Here is a 19,297-nt window from a genome sequence, read left to right as displayed (position 1 = left end):
GCCTGGAATAGCATCCACAGTAGTACTGCATTCTGGCAAGATCTGTTCAGATATTCTGCCTTCAATCTTTATGTGATCATAACTTATCCTGCCTGTATACTTTTACACAGGCAAAAGATTGGCAGATAGTTATATCTTCAATTTTTCCCCTTTCAGACCTTGGGATCTCCCCCTCTTTCCAGCATGAGAGGCCCCAATCCTTGTATGAGCTTCTGCTTTTACCCTCTATGCTTCCTTGTAACACACACACACACACACACACACACACACACACACACACACACAGCAAAACCACACATGCACAACTGCTTTTGCCCCACACTGGAAAAGATACAGGCAGAGGCGTAACTAGGGAAAACGGCGCCCGGGGCAAACACTGAAATTGCGCCCCCCCGCCGCCCCCCCAGCATACATCTGACTGACACACATGTGTTTTTTCCTCACAAGCAACAACCCTGTGGAGTTGGCTTGTATCTCAAACAACAGAATTATGATGCAATGATGATACACACCACATTATACTTAGGTTTTTCCTCACAAGCAACAACCCTGTGGAGTTGGCCTGTATCTCAAACAACAGAATTATGATGCAATGATTGATGATACACACCACATTATACTTAGGTTTTTCCTCACAAGCAAGAGACAATCTCCAAAGGTCCTGGCATATAACCCCCTCCCCCATTTTTCTTGCCAAACTTTGTGTCTTTAGCAGGATACCACAGGCACTTGTTAAAGCTAACACTGCAGGTTTTTCTGAGATGGAGCTGTTATAGGAGCACTTCAGCGTAAACTGAGATCACAAGGCAAGCTTTCACAGTGCAAAAACGAGCATGCCAGCAAGCAGAACTCATGGTAAAACTCTCTTGAAACACCTTGTAACAGTGCACAGGCAGCTATGTTACACTGCTTGAGTCAACTCACACTGCTGTACTACCCAGGCTGTGGGAATTGACTCTCAGTTCCATATACATGCATGGATTTAAGATTGAGTGCCAAAGAATCTTTATGATTGTTTTTCTTTCTTTTGGGGCAGAGAGAGGAGCGTATAATGCAAACATTAACACCTGTTAGGCACCTGAGACCATAGTTGGGCAGCTAAATAAAAGCCTGATTCTTTAATATGTCCCCCCCCCCACATGTGGCTTCTGTAGTTTTTGCAACTCATTCAATTTCTCACCCTGACACTTGGTCTGCTGCTTCCACCCGCCCGCCGCCAAATCCTTTCTTCCGTGCGGGTGTCCGTGTGTGTCCTCGTCGTCCTGCCTGTGCCTGCTGCAGTGCAGCCCCAGCCCCAGCCACCACGCTTTCCTCCATGATGGCGACTGCGCCACCACGTACAGGCGAACAGAGGACGACGGACGCACGGCACGCTGGCTGAGTCGTGCGTGCGTGCGTGTGTCACTGACTAGAGACCCTCTGGCTGGCAAGCCACTAGAGGGCCTCTTTCTGGCTGTTCCAGACTAAGCGAGCGACGTAGCGAGCGAGCCTCAGCCAAGGGCAGGCACAGTGAGCAGCATGAAAGGCGCCCGCCGCAGTGCCCACCGATAAAGCCAGGCCACTGACTGGCCGCAAGCAAAGCAATGGGGGGGGGGCGCGGGCGGGCACAGTGAGCAGCATGAAAGGCGCCCGCCGCGGCGCCTGCCACCGCCAAGCCAGACTACTGACTGGACGCCAGCAAAGCAATGGGGGCGGGCATGGGCGGCGCGGAAGGGACCGCTCGTGGGGGAGGGGGCGCCGACGCGCTCCCTTGACTGCTGCAGCGCTGCTGCACTGAGCAGGAGAAATTTGTATTAAATTTTTTTTAAAAAAAATTTGGTCATGGCGGCGCCCCCCACGTGACCCAAAAAGATGGTGCCCGGGACACGTGCCCCCTGCCCCCCCTATAGTTACGCCTCTGGATACAGGTACCATTATCTTTTTTGTTACAGAGTGAAAAGCAGCTGCATGTGTTGGGGAGGTAAACTGTCAGTGGCAAAAACACCAGAGATTTAAAAAGCCCCACCACCTCCACTCAGTCATCTGCAAGTGGCTGCAACCTCTGCAGCTGCATTTTGTAAGAGTAAAAGCCTCAACGGGGAAGGCTCCCTGTGTCTCAGCGCTGGATCAAAAGTTGAGGCAATCTGTCCTCTCTAACCTACTACAAAAGGCACAAATGGTCTAAATCCTTTTGGAATCCATCAAGCTTTTAGCCATGTAATACTCAGAATAGAAGTGATCTCCCATTGCAAACTGGTTAGTTGGTAAATCTGATTTCTCCCCCTACCATCAGTCTAAATCTACTACTACTACCACAAATATTTATATACACTTTTCAACCAAAGTTCTCAAAGCAGTTTACATAGGAAAGAAAAGGGGAGGGGGAAAAAGATGATTCACTGACTGTCCCCAAAGGGCCCACAGTTTAAAAGAAACATGGCAGACACCAGCAACAGTCACTTAGGCACTAGACGGCTTCAAATCTAAATGTACACAGCTTCAAAATCATACATGATCAAAATTGTGACCAGATTGATTATTATTAGTTTCATGGTAAGTAATATGCCACCTTTGGGCCAGTCTTGAGGAAACTTTCTTTTTAGCCTTGTGTGCAATGAACAAGGTACATATGTAGCCCCTAGCACTTTACAGGGGACATTGGAGCCCTACTCAGAATATGTAATGTACATGTGTACAGGTGTGTATACACATATATATGTTTTTGTGTGAATGATTGCACATGCATTCATTTGAAAAATGAACCTGGGTACACGCCACCTAAAATGCAGGGTGCACATAGGAAGTATACTACTATATGTGCATTGAACATAATGTGTGAACAACTGTACATGCATACAGACCTGGACATGCACACACTAACTAACATACAGAGCAAGGATGCACTGGTAAAGCAACAGAGCAGCCTAACAGAACTTCCAAATTTACTGCAGCAATGCAGTGGGGAAGTGGCGGTTTTTGACACCCTTCCCTTCCCCAAGAATCCCTCTGTGCCACCTAAACATATGACCCCAAGGGCTTCCCAACCCCGCAGGGACATATTCTTGGCTAGCACAAAGGGTTTCCTGGGGAAGTGGGGTGTCAAAAATTGCTGTTCTGTTTACTTGCTGCACTCATGCAGTTAGTTGGGAGGTTCTCTTCGGCTGCTCTGTGGCTGCACTGGTATATCCTTGCTCTGTATGTCAGCCACTGTACACAGATTGTATATGTGCTGAACATAACATGTGAATATGGCTTGTACCTGTTGAGCCAAGCACCAGCCTTTGTATCTTCTGTCTGAACAGCTCCTGACTTTTTGCATATATCTGCAAATAGCTCTGTCTGTACACAAAGGTCCAAGCCTATGTACATACTGTTTGTACATACATCACAGGGTCTGTTCCGATTGTAGACTGAATATGCATGGGTTGGAAGCAGGACTAGGGTGTGCAACCTTGACCCCTCTCCTACCCTCCCCATGCACATTGAGTCTAGGTGCCATGTTTTCTGAAAAGGACTAATATTTCCAGTCTTCAATGGACATGTGCAAATTCCCCCAGCTTCAGTAGTCCAACACTGATGTACATGAATGGTGAATTTCACTCATTTTAATTCAACCACAGGCTTTATTCCTCCCCTGTGCACCTATACATTTGATTAAGCTGGTATACTTGAGGGGTGACTCTATAGGCAGTCCTTTTGCAGTGTAAATTGGGTGGTAGCCAGAGCAAAACTGTAAAAATGCATTTTGCTAAACATACACACCATTAAAAAGTCATGGGGGTTGGAGTCAGATCTTCTGAGGTTCCAGTAGCTTTTGACTTTTGCAAAACATTAATTCTGGGCAGTCGAAAGAATTCAAAATGTCTTCCCTGTGGATTTTGTCTCTTAGGTACTGCGCAAACAAATGAACATAGGTTACATTCAGCAACAAGCACTTCTTAAAAAAAAAAATTCCTTTCATAAACAATGGCTTCAATTATGGGAGAACTATTTACAGAACTAAAAAGAAAAAGGTTCACAAAAGCCAGCACTTAAGAAAAAACTCTTAAGTACCTTACAAGCCCATAAACACCACAGGGTTCTCCCAACTCCTGATTTTGCATTTTGGTGTTCATTTCCTTCAATTGAAATACTTTGGATGAATTATTGACCCAATATATAGAGAGCCCTGGAATTTAATCCCCTTCATTTCATCCTCTAGTGAATGTTGTGCTTGTAAGAAGTGCCAGATTAACGAATGGGAGTCAGTTCCACTGTTAACCTACACAGTATAAATTACACTCTTGTCCACACATACTTGAGTGTAAGACCCATTCAGTGCAGGGTATCTTAATGCATAGGATTTGGTTGGGTAGCCATTTCCAAAGGTGCCATTTAAATCCAATTTTGCATCCCTCATGTTTGTAATTTATATACAATGAGAGAGAGAGAGAGAGAGAGAGGGAGAGATGTGTTACAGAATTGAGATTTGCAGTTTCAAGAAAAGCCTCCTTGGGTGTGCACAAGACTTTATGCATGACGAATGGGAGACTTTCTTCTAGAGCAAATAGCAGCTTCAGGGGCCCCAATCCAGATCAAGACCATGGTGTGGACAAAGGGTGAAAGCTCCCTTTCCCCCACCATGCTCCTGATCCAAATTTTCCTATCCATTTCCCCCCCTTAGAAAACTCAAGCACACAGGTCCCAAACATGCAACAGGCAGGCATATAAGCCCTGTTCAGACTGTGGAACCCCTCCCCCACTGACTGTACACAATGACAGTGTGCAACCCAGGAACAGAAGTCCCGCCCCTGGTGTATCACTCACCCTCCCACCTGCGCTCTTTACGTTTACTGGCATGTGTCTGGAGAAGCAAATGCTGTAACCACGGCAATGGGTATTTGCATCTTCAGATTAATGCCTGTAACTGAAGCGTGTGGGCAGAAGGGTGAGTGATGCGCCGGAGGCAGCACTTTCACTCCCACTTTGCACCCTGTAATTGTGTATAGAGGTTTTTGTTTTGTTTTGTATCAATAGCATCTGAATAGGACTATCATTGCTTTGGTCCTCTCTGGGTTCTAGTCTATCAAATGAATACATCAAGCTATCAGTAAGATATAGGCCGCATTTGTACATAACACAAAACTGGAAGTCCAGTTTTGGAAACTGTATGTCTGAAAGCGGGCAACTGCAGTTTCATTGAGAAATGGACCCAAGGCCCCTCCTCCCCAAAAAATCCCCACTGTCTTTTGTACTTTCAGTTTGTAGTGATTTTTTTCACCTTTAACGCCAGTTCCATGGTGCCAGCATCACATCTGAACACTGGCACCACAGTTTCCCCCTTATGCAATCAGAGCTGAGGGAGGAAGCGCCTCCCTTGCTCTGGCTGCTATTGGCTGCCAGGGCTGTCCTCCATTAAAGAAAGAAGCCTCGGCAGCCAGTTCCTCCTGCTCTCTGCAGTTAGTGAGATTGCAGAGAGGGAGCTCTCCATTTTATCCGACTGTGGATGGGAGAGCGGGAGGAGAGATGTGTGCAACTGCGGGACCATTGTACCTGCGGTTCCACATTATGTCCAAAGGTGACCATAGTGCAGCATAGTGGTTAGTTAGACGGTTGGTTCTGGGATGGGAAAAAAGTTTAAATATCTGCCCAGCCACAAAACTCATCGGGCAGCCCTTAGCATGTCACTGGCCCTGTTCATAAGCTGTTGGGTTCCCTACGCAATCAATGGCAGGAATGTGACTTGACTGATATCGGAGGAAGTGCCTCCATGTGGAACTGTGCAATGGCTGCCCAATTTGTACAATCCCAGCAGCTCAGAACAGGGCCACTTGTGTTGCACAAATGGTAGTAGCTTTGTGTCCACCATAAACCTAGTGGCCAACTCTCAGACTAAGATGTGGGGATACTACATGAGAAGTACCAGTGCTTGCTGCCCAGTGAAGCACCAGTGCTCATGCAAGGGGGTGGGAATTTCAACAACTTCCGTCAGAAGCCCTCTGTGCCATCCAAAAATATGTCTTTGGGAGTGATGTAGCCCTCAGGGACATAATTTTCGTGTGGCACTGTGTGTTTCCGGAGAAAGGGAAAGTTGTCGAAATTTGCCCCCTGCCGGAGTGCCACTACTACATTAGTCAAAACTTGAGAAGCATTGGCATTTCTCACATAGTGTCTCCACATGTTTTAGTCTGGACATTGTCCAGCATTTCCACATGTTCTTAGCCAGGTCCTGAGTCCAGGTATGGCCCTCTGTACTCCCCAAGGCAGTCACTGTGTCAGAGGGAGATCTAAAAGCATGTGAGCATGTCCCATTCTCTCTCAGCCTGTCCTGCCTCATCGGGTGCATTGAGGAGAATTGTATCCTCAGAGAGACCAAAGAGAAGAAAATGAGATAATCCCTGCATGAATGACCCTGCAAATCCTTGAAATGAGGGCAGCATACAAATGTGCTAAACAAAATATTTACATACTTCTGTGTTAAGTTACTTTACAGGGGCTCAGTGTCAGTAACAGCGGTTGATAGCTTGCCCTGCCTAGTCTTTAAAAACATAAATTTAAATTCAGTTATTGGCTGTGAGAATGTTACTGTCTTCTGGTATTTTCTTTTGCCAGAATGACAGCAGGATTGGGCCCTTGGTTGTTCCTACTCCCCATAGATGTTTGTAAAAGCTGGTGGTGCCGGTTTCTGTTTGTATAAAGAAGGGAGAGGCAGGGCTCTGTCACAGTAGGAATTCACAATGAATGGCACTTTATTTAAATAAAGCAGGCCAGTTCTTTAAACTATTGCAACATGCCTCCCATCTTCACCAAAGCACATTCAAATCAAGATCTCTCCCCGACCCCCACCAGCTTAGGTATTTCCCCCCATTTGTTCCTTTGTGCACTATATTTTTCCAGGAAGGTGAAGAACTCACAGTATGTGGAAGAACTCAATTTAAAACTCAGGCCAAAGTGGGGAGGGGAGATAGCAGGAAGTTTCCTGCATAGGTTCTAGTTAAATGAGCTTAGCAGAGCTCTTTGCAGCCGCATTAATTTCAAGATGGTTTGGGCAAGAGAACTTCCCTTGTGTGATACAACTGGATGCCGTTTGTCTCTGTAGATAGTCACTGTTCAAGAAAGCACTGAAACATGAAACATGGGCTAAGGGCGTTTTCATGAGTGATGCCAAGAATACCTCTTATTCTGGAATGTATTGTTAAAACAAGATAGAAAGTCGTAGAGAGTTGTTAACAATCAAATACAAATTCTACTCCATGATGCTTCTCCATTTATGCTTTTTATTGGTGTGTTGTAAGTCAGTCATGCTTTCATACAGATTTTTTTTAAGGGCCGTTGATATATATTCTCTCTCTCTCTACACACACACACACGTGCACACACACACCCCTCACCACACCATGAGCATGATGAGTTCCAGTGTGGACATGCTTTCATGATTTAGATGAACATAGGAAGCTGACATATACTGAGTCAGACCATTGGTCTATCTAGCTCAGTATTGTCTTCACAGACTGGCAGCAGCTTCTCCAAGGCTGCAGGCAGGAACCTCTCTCAGCCCTATCTTGGAGATGCTGCCAGGGAGGGAACTTTGAACCTTCTGCTCCTCCCAGAGCAGCTCCATCCCCTGAGGGGAATATCTTACACTGCTCACACATCAAGTCTCCCATTCATATGTGACCAGGGTGGACCCTGCTTAGCTAAGGGGACAGGTCATGCTTGCTACCACAAGACCAGCTCTCCTCCCCAGAGCCTTGACTTTCACACTAGGAGACAAAGAGATGTTCATTTCACAGTCACTGAGCTGATTGCATTGCCTGAGAAAGAAATGCCGTCTAAATAAACTCTCAAACCATCCAAAAATACAAGAGAACAGGATGGAGGGTAGTTTTATACCTTCCTCAGAAGCATTTCTGAGGCCAGCTTACTGAATGGCCTGTGTGAGCTAGGCATGCATGACAAGAGTTTTAATCTTTTCACTTAAAAAAAAAAGAACACCCTTTTATTTTAAACATTTAAACTTCAAATCTATGCATATATTAACTTTCTTAAGAGATACACAGAGGTCTGGTTGCTTGCAAACAGGAGACAGAAAATAGAAATAAGGAGGGTCTGAGTTGTAGGTGTACAGAGAAAGAACGGCTGAATTTGTGGACTGCTTTGTTGTGAGAAGTTGCTGGCCTGCTGTGTGAGATTGTGCAGTTTCCGGCTGACTATTTCAGTTTCAGCCTGGGGAGAGTGGGTGGAGCTTGCTACTGAGATAAGTCACTGGGCAGTTGAGCATGCTCTTTTGCTGGGTGGGGCTCAACCTCAGTCATTTTCTTTCTTTAAACGTATGCAAAGTTCTGGGGAAAGCTTGCAACCAGGAGACTGAAAACAGGGGAAATTGAGTTTTGTGTTGGAGTTTAGCGAGAAAGGAAAACCAAGCACTCAGGAGCTCCAAGCAGAGTGAGAAAAGTGCTGTGGTGACCTGCAGGAAATATGCCATGTTCATTTTCCTACGTGATGACAGTGTGACCTATACATGCTTCAAGTGCAAGCTGGTGGCCCTGCTGGAAGAGAAGCTGGAGAAGCTTGTGGCACAGGTTTCCACCTTGAACCATATCAAGGAAGATGAAGAGTTCCTGTACAGAACAAGCTTTCCAGGAATGACCTCAAGAGGAGAAGGCTTCCATGGAAGATCAAGTAATCCCATCAGAAGAGGTGAACATATGGAAGCAGAACACACAGGAGCAGGAGAATCAGGAGAAATTCATTGCCACTGGTGCTGAGCAACTGGCTGTACCTTTTGGGGGTGATGTGCTGCTACCTGGATGGGGATTGCTATCCTAGATTACAGAGAAAAGGGAGGAAAATACCTAGTCACCCCCTGTATTGAGACTGAGAGAAGCCTACCTGCTATTCCCCTGAGAAGTATGAGATGGGTGCTGGTGTTGCTGCTGGTGGTGGTGGTGGATGATCCTTTTCTACTGAGAGGGATGAAGCCTGTGCAGACCCAACAGATCATCAAGGGAGATATCCTGTCTTTCTGGTGCACACATCTAGAATGTGACTGAGAGGTTGTTGAGACCTGTTAGACCCACCAACCACTTTCTATTCCTGCTGAACCTTGTGGGAATGCATGATACCACCAGGAGAAACCTGAAATAAATCTACAAGGACTAGGAGGCACTGGGTAGGAAAGTGAAGGAGTTGGGGGCACAAGTGATGTTTTGACCAGTTCTTCCTGTGGAAGGTCAAGGTGCAAAAAGATAGTGCAGGATCCTGCAAGTAAATAGTTGGTTATGAAGATGGCGCTGTGAAAGACTTGGATTGTTAGACCACGGCCTGTACTACCTACATGAGGGGCTCCTGGAACTAGATGGATGCATCTCATGATGACTGAGAAGAGTGTGTTTGGCAGGAACCCCTCAAACCTCATAAGAAAGATTTTAAAATAAACCTGATGGAAGAGGGATACAAAAGCCCAGCACCAAAGATAAAACCAAGTACTAGGAAAAAGAAAACATGCCAAAGGCAGAAGAACAATGTGGGATGAGGCAATCCGAAATGTGCAAGTCACTACAGCAAGGAAGACAGCAACACCCACGGTCTCTGATGTCTATATAGTGATGAACAAAGTACGGCTCTGTGTGTGTGTGTGTTGGAACCCAGGAGAGACTTGAAATTTGAATGCAGGAAGGCAAGGATGATCTGATAGGTATCAATTTATTTATTTATTTATTTATTTTTATACCACCTTTCATTAAAACTATATCAAGGCAGTTTATAAACAATATAAGACTATAAAAATTGCACAATGAAAATATTAAAATGGAATATAAAAACACAAATCTAATTAAAAGTTTAAAAACATACACAATATAACGATAAAATATAAAGCAGTAGCAACCAAAAAACACCACTCATCTAAAAGCCTGGGTAAAAAGCCAAGATCTTATTAGCTTTCTAAAAACGGGCTAACATCCTAACACTGCATCTGTGCAGCGAAAGGATGCCTGGCTGCAGCAGTAGCATCACGGCTTAGGAAGTGTGAGAGCTCATGTGGGGGTTGGGGGGTTATTTTGCAAATCTCCCCTTCCCCCAGAAGCAGAGCCCCCCTGGGCTCCTGAGCAAGTGAGGGCCCATCAGCTGACCACTTGATCTTTGCTCTCCCCCTCCCACATTTCCAAAGAAGCTGGGAAGGAGGGGGCTTAGGCCAACCTTCGCTTCCCCCACCCAGGATCTAAAGGCCTTTGGAGCCTCCCCCACTGCAAATTAAGCATCGTCATGCTCGGCCAGGTGACCACACCAGCCGGGACAGACTAAAGAGGATTTGGGGGCCCCCAGGGGCTGTGGAGGCCCTGGACTTCGGTCCCGAAGTCCAGGGGTAAGAGTACCTCTGCTCCCAGGGTCCAATCCAACCTTGCTACTCCTCTGCTCCAGTTATGCAGCTCCCATTGGGAATCATGGGAAACTTGCCACTGGAACAATAACTTAGGCGCCATGGGAGCTCTGTGTCTTAGTAATCAGCAGCGGAGTGCTTTTGTGCAGAACTCAGGAGCATAGGGGCATCTTGTAGGGAGCATGGCTTAGACAGTCAGTGGACTGCTGCGTGGTATGTCAGCCATGAAAAATGGTAAGTTCCCTGGCACCACTAACTCTCCTGTTTTTCTCCCGCTCTCTTTCAGACACCAAGTGGTCTTCCAACTGTCGGAAGCTTTGTCTCAGCACCAACGATGGCACCATATCCTACACCAGCACAGGTGTCCCCTTATATGGCATACAGTGCTGCGCCTTCCAGTTACGTGGCCAGTCACGGCTGGCAGCATGCTGGAGGCACTCCGCTTTCACCCCACAACTGTGACATCCCTGCATCGCTGGCTTTCAAGGGCATGCAGACAGCTAGAGAAGGTAGTCACTCCGTCGCAGCCTCTGCACTCTGATATCAGAAACATGGCAGAACAATCTCAGTCCAGCCCAGGCTCCTGTTCTCTCATTTCTCCCATAATCCCTTCTCACAGATTGACCTTCTGGGCTGGGGACACTTCAAACATTTTCTTGACGACATTGTGCTTAAAAAAATAAATCATTGGGATTTAATAAGTGTAAATAACACAAGGCAGTGATAGATGTATGATTGCGCCCTTGCACTGTTTTGCATAAAGAAGACCTTACAACCCTCAGAGGGCGTGTTGTGTGACTGTTCATTGGTAAAACCATGCATATTTATTCTAAATCAGCAAGACCTTCTCAAATGTGCAATTGTTCAGATTTGTGAAAAAGCAATCAACGGAAACCAGTAGATATCCTACAACCTTAATCAACAAATGTGACCAAACAGAAGTTACCTTCTAGATCACAAACTTTAAAAAAAAATTGTATGGACCAGTGAACGATTGTTTGGGTTAACAGATGATTTTTATTACAGTAACAAATTATAGAACCAAATGAATATGCAACTCTGTTATTTATCCTGTATTTTATTGTGGCTACAAAGTCAGTAATTCTTGTGTTCTCTGTATGTAAATATGGATTTGGGTCAAAATTTGTGTTTCCACTATCCAACTAATTTCTTTTTTCTTTTTGTTTTTAAAAGGTGACATCCTAGCCATTTCCTGTTCCTTTTCTTGATGATAGCATTTGCCTCAAATGGTTCAAATTTAGACAATTATTTGATTATATCATGTGCCGAGTAATAGTAGTCGCATCTAATGAAAGCACATTTTGCTTCTCCAACAGAGAGAGTCACTAAAACTCCCATTGATTGCAATGGCACTTGAGTGTGACAAACTTTTGCTGGACTGAAGCTTAAGTCTTCCAAATGTTACCTGTCCTCGTCTCCTAACATGGTAATGCTACCACATGTATGCCAAATGTAGGAAAGAGACATGGATGGAGAGAACCTGAACAAAATGGAAGCCGACATGTAATGTGAAATTTGTGCAGAGATTTTTAATAAACCAAGGGCACAATCCACCAGGAAGTTCTCCTGCCCACGCACGATAGAGCTCTTTTGCATCTCTCATTCATCACAGTGGTCGAATGTTCTGCAACGCAACCATTTCTGAGCCACCCGCACTGCTTTGGGCATCTGAGAAACTGCTGGCAGTCTCCAGTTTTTCCGTAAGAGCACTAATACTTAAATTAGCATGCCTGCAGTTTGGGAGTGATATTTAGATGGTTCCCAATCTCAGTAGCACTCCTAAACTGTGGTCACAGTGGTGCTCTTTGGACGGGACCTTTGGGCAGAGGTCTGGTCCCCTGGAGGCCTGGGTGGGGGCTCAAAATGCTGGCCTCCAAATGCTGGGCAGCCCGTTAAGTGGCAGGATTGTCCATGCAAAATGTGGCATCTCTCTGCAAGTCAGTGGGAGGTATCTTATTCAGAATCTCTTCTAAAAATACCCCCCCACAAGAGGGCAGAGGAGCAGTTCCAGTTTTCCCTGAGCATGTTCTGGTGTAAAAAATAATGCATTGCAGATTATCTGGCCGTGGCAGCAGGGGCTGAGGCAGCATCCCCCCTCCAAGCCCTTTAGGCCCAGGCTCCAAAATTACCTGGGTGCACTTCTGTGGGGGCACACTACTTTTAAGTACTTTCACTCTTGCGCAATAGTGCAAGACAGCTGGTGATTCCTTAGATGCCCGCAGCAGCGTGGACAGCTTAGAACTGCCTGAATTACGCTGCAGAATGTGTTGACTAGTGAGTTTTATGCAGGAGGCGGGTGAATTATGCCCCAAGTTAACAAAACCACTGTGAAAGAAAACTGTACTGTAATTTGTTGTCTTCCCTGAGTTCACTGATTCCAGTCCAAAAAATATGTTGTCATTGGAAAAAAAGAAGAAAAGTTGTCTTAAATTCCTGTTTTATTGAATGTAACAAAATGACTTTCGATAAAGTTTACATTGTTGTACATAAGCATGTTCCACTCATAGGCATATTGGTGGCGGTACTACAAATATTATTTATAATGTTAACCAAATTCCATTTTTGCATTTCTTTAACCTTTATCAAATGTCATTTCATGGTCATTTGGTTTCCGATTGGTCTCTCTTACTCTTTCCCCTTAACAGTATAATCTTTTCAAGATGGCCTGTTTTCCTTGGACAATAATAAAGTTGTGAATATCGTTTCAGAAAGCCTTCCTCAAGCTTGCAGATGCATGCTGAAGATTAACCATGAAAAGAAAAGATTTGAAAATTGACATGATATTTCCTAGCATTATAAAATATTAATATATTATGTATTTTTGTAAGTCTAGTGCAATAATGTAAAAATACATCATTCAATACAGATTTTGAAAGACTGCTTTAATAAAATTATCTCCATTTCTTCCTAGCCATATTACTACATACTGCTGGAACAGCAAGATAAGATCCTGTCTCTTTTATGAGAATTTCATGCTTTTAGTTAGAAATGCCAACAAAGGTAGATTTCTAAGGCCGTGCAACGAAAATAATGTGTGATGTCATGCCGATACTTCCTGGGAAAATTTCCAAAACATTTTCCTACAGCAATCATTTAGTCATGACATATGTTGAATTGAGAATATTTGTGCGATGTAATCAGTATGAGCAGTCTCCAGATTGCAGTTTTGCTCTTGGCACAAAATGAAAACACGGATAGAACCAATTGTGCAGGAACTAACTGCAAGCGTGCTTGAAATTAGTGGAGGATGTGGAGAGCTAGCTCTCAGAGTACACATCAATATGTGATGCCTGATCCTGCGATCTTTACTCAAACAAAAATGCAGTTAACCTAGGAGGGCTATAGGTCTTTGTTCATGTTGGCTGCAATTTTAGTATGCAGTAACTCATTTGATTTGTACTCTGGAATCTGTGGTTTGAAATATGAAATGTTTGTCTTTCAGGTTTCAGTGTTATCAGAGGGCACTTTCCAGTGTTACCTGCAGCTTGTTCCATTGCAGCAAAGATAATGACGGAAGTCCCAGGTCCATGACATGGCTCTTCCTAGAAACCAGGGCAAAATTGGTATGGGAAGGAGTAGAATCTGGGGTAGATTCCTCCCAAATCTCTCCCATGGACCTTGACATTATATTTGCAGACAGGAACTACACTGCTGTTTATTTTGCAAAAAGAATGTTAGTGTGGGTCCATTGTGTGTGTTTGAACAAAAGTAGGCATGCATAGGTACCATGTGCATGCTGGTGCTGTGTGGGGATATTTGCCCCGAGCGCTATCCCAGCAGGAAGCTGCATGGGGTGGCAGAGAGCAGGTAAAGACCTGCTCTCCTCTTTCTTAAAGCTCCTGCTCTCCACTACGAATCGGCGTTCGAACTGCGGTTCGTGCACACCCCTAGTTGAAAGGCTTTCATGACATTGCATAACTCTAGTGACAACAGGTGGGTTCTCTTTATTTCTTTTGCTGTAACTGTGGACAACATCAAGCAGGAAACCAGTTCACTCATGCATACCCAACCAGGGATTTGAGCCATGTGGCAGAGGAGTGGGCATAACCAGTCTGGTGTAGTGGTTAGAATGTCTGTGCAAGACTAGGGGAATGGCCCACATACAGCACAGCATCCCATGGGAGTGTTCCTAAGGCAACAGTCAAGCAGTTGAGCAAAAGTGTACTTGTGCAGCTGTCGAAATCACACAACCAAGTTGCTCAAGGGTACAACCATTATTTCCGATATTCAGAATAATGGCCGTACACTTGCATAGCTCTTTTGTATGATTTTGGCAAGTACGCTCTTGCTCAGCTGCTTGAACATTGCCTTAGGAACATGCAGCAGTGCCCACAGTGTGCATAACGCCTGTGGAATGCTGCACTGAATTGGGGGAGGGTACTTAGTTTAAATCCCAACTGCATGAAGCTCACTTTCGGCCACTCGCTATCTCTCAGCCTGACCTACCTCACAGGGTTGTTGTGAGGATAAAAGGAGGGAAGGAAATTAAAATGAAACATCTACGCTGTGCATGTGAGGTAGCACATGATGCAGACATCATGCATAGGTAACTGTACTAGCATAAGCTTGATTAATGCAGCTCTCTTCACTCAAAAAAAGATGAGGAAAATAGCATGTACAGGGCCTACCTGAATATCCACTCCTTCACCAAGTGTATCAAGTCTTTCACAAGACATTTGTATAAACTAACTAGCCCTAAACCCATCACTTCCAGGCAGTTCTTATAAGTTCTATGCAGAGTTTTGGTTTGAAGGATGAAGGGATGAAATATCAAAATGTATTTGAACAGATCTATTTTCATATAGACAATAATGCTAAATGGAGCTAGGCTGTTTAATTTATATTAAACAAATCTGAACTGTAAAAATAAAATTAGGGCTTACACAGTAGCCAGTGTGCATTCTTTGGTTAATGATTTAAGAAATGCAATGGCTGGCTGACACACTGAGGAACATCCCCCTTTTTTCTGTGTGTGTGTGTGTGTGTGTGTGTGTGTGTATTTACAGCTAAATACCATTTGTTGGTCCTTTTGTCTGAGTGGAAGCCAAGTCCTTAATGACCAGCAGTTTACTTTGTATGTGACATGCTAATGAACACAATCTAACAAGAGAGAGAGAAAAACAAGGAGAAACGCGTTTTTAAAAAACACCAAAAAACCCAAACAAAGCCCCTATGCATTACTCATCTTTAAGCACTTGTAACCATTTCCAGAGTCTTAATCTTTTCCTTTTCTGATTAAGCCATTCTCAAATGTTTTCACACTTGGAATAAATATCTCCTTCCCATGGGGGATGAGTGTCTATACCTAATATTTTAAGCAATTATTCCTCTGGTGGAAATATGAATTAATGACACAGTTTGTTTACATTGTCGGCATTCCTTTAGTGAAGGTCAGGCCCTGATAACCTTATCCATGCTGATTGGTATCTAGGGGAAAGTGAATGGGCCAGATGTTGAGAATGGTGCTATTTGATGTAAGAGAATCAAATCAATGGACTTCACTGGGCTACTCATAACTGGTTTCTTCAGGGTCCTTTAAATCTAGATTTCACTTTATATTATTTATGATGAAGAATGCTCTTTTGCATGCATAAGAAGCAATTGGCAAGATGAAATTATGGTTGCTCAACTACCTTTAATTGCTTTCCCAGATCAATTCGAAACCTGTTAAATCAGGGTTTCCTGGAGTTGTCAATTTGGTCTCCTTGGCTTTGCTTGAAAGTAGGGTTGCTATCAGATAAAATAAATCTGTTCTGATTCTTCAGAATGGTTTTTAACCTAGCCATTAATTAATTGATTAAATCTGCAGATAAACAAATAGTTCTGCAGGGGCACACATACTGGCTCACTTATAGAGCAAGGATGCGCTGATCTAGCACGATAGAAACCTAGCTGCAGCAGGGAAGCAACATTTTTGGATGCCTTCCCCTTCCCTGGAAGCCCTCTGTGCCACTTGAAAATATCCCTGAGGCAGGGCCTGCTCAACTTTGGCCCTCCTGCAGATGTTGGCCTACAACTCCCATAATCCCTGGCTGTTGGCTACTGTGGCTGGGGATTATGGGAGTTGTAGTCCAAAAACAGCTGGGCGGGGGCAAAGTTGAGCAGGCCTGCCCTGAGGGTTCTGTTTCACTACTGCACCAGAGGAATTAGTGGGGAAGTTCTGTTCAGCTGCTCTCTTGCTGCCTTGGTGCTTTCTTGCTGTGTGTGACAGCCAATTTTTAAAGAGAGTTTTTGAGTATTTGAGAGACTGAAAGGAGAATGCAACTTCTTAAATGGACACTGCCATTTGCAGTTTTTGTATTTCTATTAAAAATAATTGCCTCTGTTTAAAAAAGAATGGGGTGCCTGGTTAATTTGGTATGTCTTCTTAGTTGATTCAAAGGTTTTTTTAATCGATTAATGTAACTGATTAAAGGTTGCAGCCTGGTTTAAAAGGTTTTCCTATTGGTCTATGCATTACTTCAACATAGGGAAGGAGAAAGATGTGATTTCAGGGTTTTCTACAGGGTAACTGCGCCAGGGCCTGCTTTTGATTTTATAGGCATAAAGCTATTAAATCTACTCAAGTTTCTTTTGATCTAAACCAGCAATAAGATCTAGTTATATCTTTCAAATCCACATTTCCCTTGCTGTAAATGACAGACATGTTCCTTATTTACTGAAACCCATTGCTGACATTTCTTACATGGACATGTATATTTTTGAAACTTTCACCTTGATCCTAAACACATCCCATGAAAGTAGGTCCCATTGAGATCAATGGACTGTGATCATGGGCTGGCCTCAATCCAGAACACATGCACTTCAGTTCAAGAAACTGTGAGCGTAGTCTAAGGCTACATGGACGGCCTAGAGACAGACAGTCTTTTTAAAAGCAGTGCAAGATGGGACGCACACATATGGGATGGAGACACGCCTTTCTTTTGGTCCACTCTGGTCACCTCTGTGCAAATGGGCTCTGCATCCTTTTTAAAAAGGCACTGCACAATCCTGCAAAACCTGCAGCCAGTCTGATCAAGTAAAAGAGGTCCTGCACATGTCGCTGATGTAGATGCACATCTCCCATTGTAAGGCTTATCTGAGCCCTACTGAACTGCCTGAGTGCCTCTTTTATTGCAAAATGCAGATAGGTGTCTGCATCCAGGGATCACCATGGAGCTAGATGTCTGCAACAACAGTCTGATTAGGGCCAGAGTTAAAGTGAGGAGAGCTGGTCTTGTGGCAGCAAGCATGAATTGTCCCCTTTGCTAAGCTGGGTCCACCCTGGCTTGCATTTGAATGGGAGACTGCATGTGTGAACACTGTGAGATATTCCCTTTAAGGGATGGGGCCACTGCTGCTCTTTCTAAAGAGCACCTGCATGTGCGCAGGCAAAAGGCTCCAAGTTCCCTCCCTGGCAACTCCAAGATAGGGCCTAGAGAGACTCCTGCCTGTAACCCTGGAGAAGCCGCTGCCAATCTGTGTAGACAATACAGAGCTAGATGGACCAATGATCTGAGTCGGTATAAAGCAGCTTCCGATATTCCTATGATGGTGGGATAGTGAGTGTGTGCACCACAGGCAGTACTGCCTCTCTCATACAATCTTCAACTCTGAAAATACGTTAATCTGTCTCCTACCACGGTGCTGCATTTATGGAGGACTGAGTGTGTTCACAGGGTGGGAGAAGAAATGGCTTTGTGGTCTTATTGCCCCTCCGACCCTCCCCATAACTCCACTTTGACTAACAGTAGCTTCTCCCAGCACAGATCACCAGTTAGAGAGGGAAAGCAATAAGCTACTAATCAGTAGGCTGCTTCTTCTTCCCTTGCTCTATTTAAATTGTGAGAATTTTAGCTCTGAAGCATCCTGGTGGCGCAGTGGTAAAACTGCCACCCTGTAACCAGAAGGTTACAAGTTCGATCCTGACCAGGGGCTCAAGGTTGACTCAGCCTTCCATCCTTCCGAGGTCGGTAAAATGAGTACCCAGAATGTTGGGGGCAATATGCTAAATCATTGTAAACCACTTAGAGAGCTTCGGCTATAGAGCGGTATATAAATGTAAGTGCTATTGCTATTGCTATCTGAGAACACAAGAAGATCCTTGCTGGATCAAGCCCAAAGTCTATCTAGTCCAGCACCATGTTTCCTGCAGTGGCCCACCAGATGCCTTTGGGAAGCCAGCAACGAGGAGATAAAGGCATGCCTTCTCTCCTGTTGTTGCTCCCCTGCAACTGGTATTTAGAAGCATTCTGATATTGAGCCTGAAGGTAGCCTTTAGCCATCAAGGCTAGTAGCCATTGATAGGTCTGTCCTCCATGAATTTGTCTAAGCCTCTCTTAAAGCCATCCAAACTGGTGGCCATCATCACATCCTGTGGCAGAGAATTCAACAGATTCCATAGATGTGCTGTGTGAAAAAGTACTTCCTTTTGTTGGTACTAAATTTCCTGGCAATCAGTTCCAAGGGATGACTCCTGTTGCTAGTGTTGTGAGAGAGGGAGAAGAACTTTCCCCTATCCATTCTCTTCACACCATGCATAATTTTATAAACTTCTATCATGTTTCCTCTTACTTGCCTTGTTTCTAAACTAAAAAGCCCCATAATGGTAAACCACTCCTGTATTCTACCAAGAAAATAACATGGCTCCGTGGTCACCAGGAGTTGAGACTGATTCGATGGCACCACTTTTCTTTTTATTATAGCTTTACCTTGTAAAGACGGTGCTCTAACCCTGCACACCCGCTGATAATCTTGGTTGTGCTTTTCTGCATCTTTTCCAGTTCTAAAGTGTGCCCTTGAGTCGGTGTTGACTCCTGGAGACCACAGAGCCTTGTGGTTGTCTTTGGTAGAATACAGAGGGGTTTACCATTGCCTCCTCCAGTTCTACAATATCCTTTTTGAGATATGGTGAGAGAACTATTTAGTATTCCTAATGTGACCACACCGTATATTTGT

At 44.4% G+C, this 19,297-nt stretch overlaps 1 protein-coding gene across 1 annotated transcript in view; it reads left to right on the top strand.

Moving 5' to 3' along the window:
- Nucleotides 1–10,880, top strand: part of PAX9 (paired box 9) — a 50,357-nt gene extending 39,477 nt beyond the window's left edge. Inside the window, exon 3 of the mRNA XM_053311034.1 lies at nt 10,626–10,880. Coding sequence (XP_053167009.1) covers nt 10,626–10,880 — 255 coding nt within the window. The remainder of the gene's footprint in view (nt 1–10,625) is intronic.
- The last annotated feature ends 8,417 nt before the right edge of the window (nt 10,881–19,297 follow it).

The sequence above is a fragment of the Hemicordylus capensis genome, chromosome 1 (genome assembly GCF_027244095.1).
Source record: "Hemicordylus capensis ecotype Gifberg chromosome 1, rHemCap1.1.pri, whole genome shotgun sequence".
In the NCBI taxonomy this organism is placed as follows: domain Eukaryota; kingdom Metazoa; phylum Chordata; class Lepidosauria; order Squamata; family Cordylidae; genus Hemicordylus; species Hemicordylus capensis.
This window is presented reverse-complemented; position numbering and strand designations above follow the sequence as displayed.